General features: G+C 40.4%; 1 protein-coding gene across 5 annotated transcripts; it reads right to left on the bottom strand.

The window, feature by feature from the left end:
* Positions 1-2,213: 2,213 nt before the first annotated feature.
* LOC307034444 (uncharacterized protein) lies at positions 2,214-5,509 on the bottom strand. 5 transcript variants are annotated; one of them, XM_079673283.1, is made up of 8 exons: positions 5,377-5,395; positions 4,914-4,983; positions 4,072-4,219; positions 3,724-3,814; positions 3,553-3,611; positions 3,056-3,262; positions 2,870-2,957; positions 2,214-2,443 (listed from the first exon to the last, which is right to left on the bottom strand). In XM_079673283.1, the coding sequence occupies exons 6-8, from the start codon at positions 3,177-3,179 to the stop codon at positions 2,380-2,382; spliced, it is 276 nt and encodes a 91-aa protein (XP_079529409.1). In that variant the 5' UTR covers positions 3,180-3,262; positions 3,553-3,611; positions 3,724-3,814; positions 4,072-4,219; positions 4,914-4,983; positions 5,377-5,395; the 3' UTR covers positions 2,214-2,379. The 5 variants fall into 5 exon arrangements, 3 of the variants coding, with proteins under 3 accessions (XP_079529409.1, XP_079529408.1, XP_079529407.1); XR_013806913.1 differs by having other exon boundaries at positions 4,914-5,509; XR_013806914.1 differs by lacking the exon at positions 2,870-2,957 and having other exon boundaries at positions 4,914-5,509.
* Between the last annotated feature and the right edge of the window lie 3,651 nt (positions 5,510-9,160).

Below are 9,160 nucleotides of genomic sequence, written 5' to 3'. Positions count from 1 at the left end.
TGCTCCTGTACTCTGTGCTCTTTCATTCCAGTAAAATTCCTCAGAAACCATTAGAAACCAGTATTTGACCAATAAACAAAACAATTGACAAAACTTTGAACTATGAAATATGTTAAACTTTGGTGAGCTTCAGCGGGGTAAGGCCATATAGGAGCTCCCTCACAAATACCCAGGGGTTAAATTGGGCTGGGGCTGTCCGGGGCTAAGCCCTGGCACATAGCACGATGCTCTGACGTCATCACCCTCACACATTTGTCATATGTTTACAAAAAAGGATATATATGTTAAGACTTTTCTCGTTCTTAATTTAGACTATATTAGGGTCGATATGTGTTGACTTTACTTTAAAATAGCAGATCTCTGTGACCGGATATAGTTTGGCTTAGATCCCGGCCCCACGAGGACGCATACGGTAAAACGCATACTCAAGCGCAAAAAAGGCTTCCGTTCACACGCATTCGATTCATTAACGTGTCCGTGCACACTAGACCGCTGGAAATGCTGGAAACGATGTAGTACATATTTCAGGCCTGTAAGTGGCGCTGCTGCCAACCGAAATACACCAAAAGCAGCGAAGAAGACCCCGGAGCATGGTTGCCATGGTTGCCCTTCTGTTTATTCTCCGCGGTGGACGGCGTGTTCTCCTGCTCTATCTATCAGGTAGTCCACCAGCAGATGAAAAACACCCACCTCTCCGCCTCTTCCAAGGAACGCGGGGACCGTGCGGCAGAGTTTCCGTAAAAAAAATGTTCCACCAGTCAACATGTCCGTTAAAGTTTAAATCTTCCGTACAAAATTAGAAAATTGCCGGTCAGAGGTCTTCTTTGTTATTTATTGAGCTTTAAAAGAAATTGATAACGACTCTGTTCTCTATAATAATATAAGAATATTTAATAAACGGTGACTGCCTCTCTTTTCCTCCCCCTCTTCTGACAGCCCAGCAGCAGCAGGAGACGTGGGGAGAGGGAGGCGGGCTATTTCATCGTTAACAGAAAATGATCATATAGGGCTTACACACGGAGCCGTTGGACCCCCAGAGCATTGCGTATACTGGTCTACCCACCTCGGGACCCGTTACCGTAGTCGTTTAGTTCCCCCCCACCCCCACACAGAGCGGAGCAAGGCCACGAAACTTAAAATAATAAGCAGCATTTTACGGCGCGCTATGCATGGGGACGCCTTGGGGGGTTTCCCGACATGTCGTTTCAGTAAATTAAAGGGTGTTTCATGTTTTCGTTGCTGTGGACCTTCTTAATACCTTGGAAAATGCCGTTTAATACTTTTTAATACTTTTTAATAGCCTTAATTTTTGCTAAATTGATTTATCAACTTTTAATAATTTTTAAGACCCCGCGGACACCCTGTACTGGTTTTCAGTAACGAGCACAACACTGGAAACCAAAGCCCAGTCTGCTATTATTGGTTAGCTGGTTGGCTCTGTTGTAGATGTCCCGCCCCTTAGCCATTCACGTACAATGTGTTGGAGCGCCATGGAGAACTTTGGGGTTTTGTGCGGGCCATTTACATGCACAGAAACAAATATAACACACTTCAGGAATGGGAAAACACCTAAAAGCACAATAGCGCCCCTTTAAGTACAGTGTAATGTAATAAACATAAGAAACAATACAGACTTCATCTCTTACAGCTTTGGTGTTTATTTCACTTAGAAATTGACTAAACCAACTTGAATAAAATATAAAAGCATGCACACCACTCAATTAAAAACCAACTTGAATAAAATATAAAAGCATGCACACCACTCCATTAAAAAAAATAAATGTGTATGTTAAATTCGACATCATGTAAGTTGCGCTGACAGGTCCACACACTGCTTCCCCGCAGCGAGACTCCCCCTGCCCTCCTGCTGATAGTTCACGAGCGTCAAGCTCCTCTACCCCCCCCCCCGCCCCCGTTGATAATTCTCGATCGTTGGCACGCTGATAATTTTTTTTTTTTTAAATGGCACTTCATATCAAAAAGGTTGCCGACCCCTGCTATAGAGCATTACGATAGTCATTCTCAATAGTGTGTCCCAAAACACCATAGAAAGCTTATATAGAGTTGACTATGGTGAACTTATAGTATATCTATAGTTAATTATTAACTAATTAGCTTTAATAATTATGTAATCATCCCTATAGTAAGTATGGTATCAACAAATAGAAGTTAGCAAGCAGAGCAGTTTCAATTAGAAGGATAGGGGCTTTATTATCAAAAATGATCAAATAAAATAACTTAAATGTAAAGAATTTTAAATATATATGCATCTAAATGTACAGGAACAATTTCAGGCCCAGAAACAAAACTTTTTTCCAGGCTGCAGAACAACTGGAGTGAAGGAAAACCAACTGGGAACTCTAAAGTAACAGCAACACTTTAGTCTCCATGGGAATCCCCAAGCAGCTCAGCTCCAGAAAAGGTTCCCTCTGTTGTTATGGCCCTTTAAGAAATAAGAAAAACATTATTTAATTTAATTAGGAATATAAAAGAATACAATTACAAAACACAAATTACACAACCGGGTCCGCTGTCATTGTCTCTCCCCTCGTACACACAGTTAACACGTAACAAGCAGCTCAAGTGGAGCTATTTCAGACATATAGTTTTTTACAGTCCTGTGACAGCCACAGATACCGGATTATCTTTTCTTTTTTTTTTGTCAGAGCATTTGATTTATTGATTGCTGTTGAGATGTAATGAGAATTTAAACTAATATAACACAAAATGTTTCTAAAATCTGTAACAACCCTGCCTTTATAAACTGGTATGTGACAAAGCAACAGCAATCAAGGCATTTTAAATGTATTGTAGTGAGGACATGTAGAAATGTGTCCATGACAGGCGTTGTGGGTATTTCAGTATTTACCGATTTTTGCTTTCATCATTTAGTTTTGTTCTCATCACATTTGTCACGTCTTTAAAGGTGAAGTCAGAATGCTTCTCCTGCACATATTCTGTGGGGAACAGAATATAAAACGTTTTAGAATTTTGCAAAAGCGTCTATAATACAGGCATATTCAGCTACTGGGGGACAAGGAAAAGGTCTACTCACTGGCAATCGCCGCAACGATGTTGGGGTCCAGCTGGTTTTTAGCGTCCAAACTCCTCCACGCATTAGTTTGCTTCCCCGAGAGACAAGAGGATGCCATCAGTTGTCGTGTGAAGAACACCGACATTCGTTATGTGATTTTTTTTTTGGGTCCTTGCTCTGCCGGGCAAGGACATTTCTTTTAATATTGACTCCTTCAGCCAACTCCACCTAGTAGAAATCAGACACATTGGTAGGGGTGTGTGAGTGACAATACTCTCAGCTTACAATTTGATATCACCGTATCACAAACTTGAATGGAGAAAATCTATGAATCTATTTCATTTTATATACATTATATTTTATACTTGCAGTCAATAATGGGTTTGACTTTTGAGCACTATTTAGGCTAGCATGAAAAGCATATAAATGTATTAATGATTGAATTATGCATGCAACATTTCACCCAACATGGCTGGCAAGGAAATTAATGTAAGTGGGATTATTGAACATGATCAGACCATGTCACCAGCTCCCTGGTGCTCAGTTTTTAGTACTTCACTGGAGGTTCCAGCTTTCTCTTGGTGAAGAAGATATCATAGAAATGTCATAGTTATTTCATTTAATTAAGTCAATTAGAAATGCTCCAATGTCATTAATATTGTCAGTTTTAAAAAATCTGCAAAGCATACCCATAGTTGCAATTGTCCTGGCTCCCGTCCTGAATGTGACGGGGTTGGTGTGCCTTCAACTCCCTCACCTGATCCAAAAGACTTGGCAGCTCTGAGAATACATTGCAGAAAATAAAATTGTTTCAGTATCATTCAGCTGCATCCTTCAAAACACCAACCAGTGACATAGGCATATTGGTTCATGGTAAATGGATTTATATTGCGCCTTTCCGATCATGATCTAAATTCTCAGTCACACACCGGTGGCAAAGCTTTCGAGGGCAATTTGGGTTTTAGTGTCTTGCCCAAGAAACTTCAACATTCAGGTTCATATTCAGGTGTATTCCAACAAAAAAGGGGGGAACTGACCTTGAAAAAGGGAGAGGGACTTTCTTAACATCGAGTTCTCCCTTTTTAACTCCTTGTTCTTGAAGTTGGTGATGTCCAGTTGACTCTGCAACTCAGATTTGGAGAGAGTCTGGGCCAGCTCGCTTTCAGAGTCAGAAAGAGGCATGGCCTGAAAAGACAAACATTCACAAGAAAAACCAGACACAATGTTTATGCTTGAAATGCTATCAGGCTCATTATTATTATTAATTCTACAAAATGTTCTGGCTAGCTTAAAGGTGGGGTAGGTAAGTTTGAGAGGCAGATTTGCTGTGTATTTTCAAATTATAGTGTACTCAAGCTGGTTTCTCAGAAATTACCTACCCCACTTTAAGTCTAAGGTACATTTAAAAACAACACGGTGTACATACAAAATGAAAATAAATCTAACCCTAACCTAAAAGACAACCTAACACTTTCACTAATTTCCTCAAGATATCAACTAGGCATTCAGAGAAATTATTATAATTATTTTACGACTTTGCTCCCCATTTATGTTTTTTAGCAACTGAAATTATGGTTAGCTAAATATATTCAAATGCAGTTTGCACATTTCGGGGAGGGGGGAATGTAATTAAATTGAATAATCTATGGATCTTGAATACATAGTACTGTATGTTAACCCAAAAGTGCACACAAGTAATCAGAACACATTGCAGAGTTTGATTATTTGTTTCACTTCTAACAATTAAAAATAAATAAATCTGTAACGGATTACATTTTTTACATAAACCTTCTCAAGCCGCTCAATATTTTTGGGCTATCCATCTAAGATAAAGACTAAAGTAGTCAAGTACAATTAAACAAGTATTAGTTTTGCTTACTTTCTCCGATATGTTGCTGCTTCTGTTCCGAATTATTTTTTTTCTGCTTTCTTTTGTTTGGTATGTCCTCCTTGATGAAAAAATAGTCATTGAATGTAGTCAATTATAATCTCTTGTAGAAATGTATGTTTTAACAATACAAGATTCTTTCTCCTTTGGTGCGATACTAAGTTCAAAATCAATTACCCCATGGCCCGGGGGAATACACAATTCTAAATGGCTACAGAGGTGTTGATTAATGTGAGATATACGTACGGCTAGTAGCCTTATTACAGTTCAAAATGAATGCGCTTATCAATATTTGAGCCCTACAATGCTGACAGCTAATATAAGATAAGCTGCTCTTGATTTGAGTATAGTACACAAGTTACTTTCAAATCACAAAAGTCCAAGAAATAAACGGTCGTGGGGTCTTAGTTAAGGTGTAGGGGGATAGCCTTCACAGAGAAAACAAAAATTATACCATTACACTTTCTTCTTCGTCAACAGCCTCGTAGTTAGGATTTCTACGTTTCTCCCTCTTTCCCCTTCCTTTCTGTTTCTCCAAGGAGGATCGCGTTGCTCCATTGGCCAGCCCGACCATCTTAAGTCGATGCACTGCAATGGAGTGGGGGGTATATATTAGGCCTGGGCGGTATGACGGTATTACGGTATACCAGGGTATTTCGAAATCCCGTCGGTATGATTTTCAATACTGTGACGTCACAGACTGTGCGCCAAATCACAGATGCGTTTCATTCTATTACACTGACTCAGGGTTTTGACAGGGACGACATTGGTTGTAATGCACAGCACGCGCCAGCAGAGGGCAGGGGAGGGCAGTCCGTCTTTCCCGCTCTCAGAGCTCAGCACAGAGCTGAGCTGAGCAAGATGGCGGCAGCATTTGCCGGCCCCGAACTCGGACAACTAGTAAAAAAGAAAAATGCCTCTGCGCCTGTTTGGGACTATTTTGGGTTTACTCGTCGCCAGTGACTTCATCCAGCACAACGAGAGACAGAGGCACTTCTTTGGGAATGTTTAAGATGGGGTGAGTGAGTGTTGACATTTTTTAATCCTATGCAACTGGTTGATGGTTTTGTAGTCGAGGTCGGACGGTTTTAAAAACGAAAGCATTTACGTGCTAAACATTCACGCGAGTAATCCAATGAATCAAATGGAAATAAGGTTTTTAACACATGCACGGAATAATATTGCCAAACTAGTTAGTGAATATAGCAAACGTTATTCAATAAGTCAAGTATTTACTCCCGGAAAATGTTTATGTATCATGATATATTGTTAACTTAGCTCACTATGGAAACAACGTCGGACATCTACAAACACGTCCTGTATCCGATCTCAAAATGTGCCATTTGCACAATGTGTCATGTATGCAGCCCTTGTTTTGCACTTGCGCGCATGTCGCGGCACTTTGCGAGCGTCTACCGGATGTTTTTTGACCTAAAAAAGTGGATTAATATAACAATTTCTTTAGCAGGACGAATTTCAAACATAAAGATGAATATTCCACCAAGAGTCCATTTCTTAGCTAGTATGTTACCTTTATCTCCAGCAGATGTTTTAACAGATTGGAATTGCTGTTTTGAGCAGTAGATAGGATCTTTGACCCCCCAAGACACAACTTACACTTAACTAACACATTCTTTTCTTTATGCTCGAGAAAAGTAAAATAGTGAGCATATCTCCATGCGGAGAAACTCGACTTGTGCTCCGCCGTCGCCATGATAGTATTGTTAGTAGGCTAACTAAACACAAACACGCCCACAAAGCGTCTCCGCATGTGACACAGGAAGTATCTAAGTACATTTACTCAAGTACTGTACTTAAGTACAGTTCTCATCTCTGTTCGCCTCGCTGTTGGCGCCGCTCACCAACGTCTGGGAGCCGAGACTATATAAAAAAAATAACGGAGTAACGCACCATGTAGTAACGGTAACTGAGTTACTGAATTAAAAAAATAACGCGCTAGAGTACTAGTTACTGCCAAAAATAACGGCGTTAGTTTGTAACGCGTTAGTCCCAACACTGGTCACGTACCCCCGAAGAAGGCCCAGATTGCCCAGGAACTCCAGTTTCCTCAGGTCACTCTTTCCGTGACTCATCCAGCTGACGAACTGCCGGATTCTGTGCAGCTTTGATTGTACATTGTTGATGAGCTTTGGGGATGGTTCAGGTCCATCTTGCAGCTCCTTGAAGTCCTCCAATAAGATGTCTGGAAAAAAGATAGGGAAACAATCTGTTACTAGACGACTAACACAAAAAATGATCTCTATAAGGATCATGGCATTTATTCTACCATACGTTGGGAGAGATGTACTCACTGAAGACGGCGACATGGTCCGGGAATTTTGTCGACCGGAATGAAGGAGAGGAGGGGCCTGCTTCCGATGTCTGGGGGGGGGATTCCGATGTCTGGGGGGGGGCTTCCCATGTCTGGTGGGGGGCTGGGGCTTCCCGTGTCTGGGGGGGAAGCTTCCCATGTCTCTGCAAGCTGCCCTGAGGAGCCAAAGATTATGTTTTGTTTTGCTGCCTTCACATTTTTTCGGACCAGCGCTACGTATCTTTTTCTTAGTGTCCGGTTGTAGCCCTGGGAGAGCTCGAGGCTCTTATTCAGGGTCACAATGGTGGTTTTTAAATTGGCCACCTCGGCCTTCAGTTTTTTAATCGGGCCTTCCTCCTCTTCCTTCCCCTTCTCCTCCTCCTCCTCCTCCGATTCCTCTTCCAGGCCTGAAAGGTTATGGCATATTACATTGTTTTTACTTAATATTGTATAACTCATGCATATGGAATATGAAATATGACTCAATTATCAATAAATAAATGCATAAATAAAATAAATATAATACAAAATAAAAGTTTCAATAATTAAAGAATTAAATGGATAAATACAAGAATAAATTAATAAATAGAAGTATAAATTAGTATTGATTGATACATTTATTTCGAACAAGTAAAATAAATAATTACAAAACAAATGTTGCAGTGCATACTGCATAGTCATGTAAGACAAATCAAAAAGAAAAAATGACATTTACAACAGCATTAGCAACATAAACTAGTGTTCGTAAAGGAGTGAGAAGAAGTATAATTTATTTAATCTCACCCCCTTATTTATTTATAATCTATAATCTGCAATAATTGTAATTTGTATGCATTATTATTATTAATCTGCTTTACCTGTTGATTGACATATATACATATAAATTCACATACATACACTGATATACATATATGCACACATACTACATATACACATCCATCCAATTATATAATACAGTTCAGTACATTACATGTTACTTGTTAGACGCTTTTATCCAAAGCCATATTGATTGGTGGACACATACTCAATACTGTGTACACATTCAAGTATAAAAAGCATTATGACAATACCTTCCGCCTGGTCCAGGTCCAGCCTGGACCCATTGCCACTGATGGATGTGTTGCCCTCAGCCTCCCCAAAGTAGCCAACATTAATTTCCTCTTGAGACCAATGAGCAACTTCGTTTTGGCTGCGGAGGAGAGCTCCGTGTGGCTATTTAGGTGCCGGTCCAGGCGGCTACCCTTCAGAAGACCACAGGAGGGGACAGGGCACTGCTCAGCCCTCACGTTGAGTCTCCCGCTAGCCAACATCACTAAATGCGCCCTTTCCTCCTTATTAAGTATTTTGTGTGTGAGCCGTAAGTGTTGGGCCAACGCCGTGTACTCTCGAAAACAGATAGGACATTGGCTGACCATAATTGCGATATAAGCGATATAAGCAGCTCTCTCTAAGGTTGTCCGGTGAAGAAAGAACTATTGAGCACATGCAACTCATATTTATAGCATCTGTGACTCCTCCTCTAAAATGGTGGCTAACTACATGTTGTTGCTAACCACATGTTGTTAAAGTCAAACCAAAGGTGTCATAGCATAGTCATTGAGTAATCAATAACCCAAGTGGAAATATGTGGGTTATTGATAACTCAATAACTGTCCACCAATCAATATGGGAGCCCAATTACCACATATTTCTGTGTTAACGGGAACTATTTCAATTAATATTTCCATTAAAAATGCTAACCGCTAGCTAGCCGCTAGCTTGGACTACTTCCATTCGCTTCGTATTGATCTGTAGATGTTATTTAATCCATCGTTTGTCCAATTTGATGGTGGAAAAGCCAGGGAAATGTGCCGTAATATACTGAGAAATGTGTTAGGGTCTTCTCCTCTATTAGAAGCGAACCCGTTTTCGAAACCAGCCTCGGCAG

The sequence above is a fragment of the Notothenia rossii genome (assembly GCF_949606895.1).
Source record: "Notothenia rossii genome assembly, chromosome: 3".
Classification (NCBI taxonomy): Eukaryota; Metazoa; Chordata; class Actinopteri; order Perciformes; family Nototheniidae; genus Notothenia; species Notothenia rossii.
The sequence above is the reverse complement of the archived record's forward strand: the minus strand, read 5'-3'. Positions and strand labels throughout refer to the sequence as shown.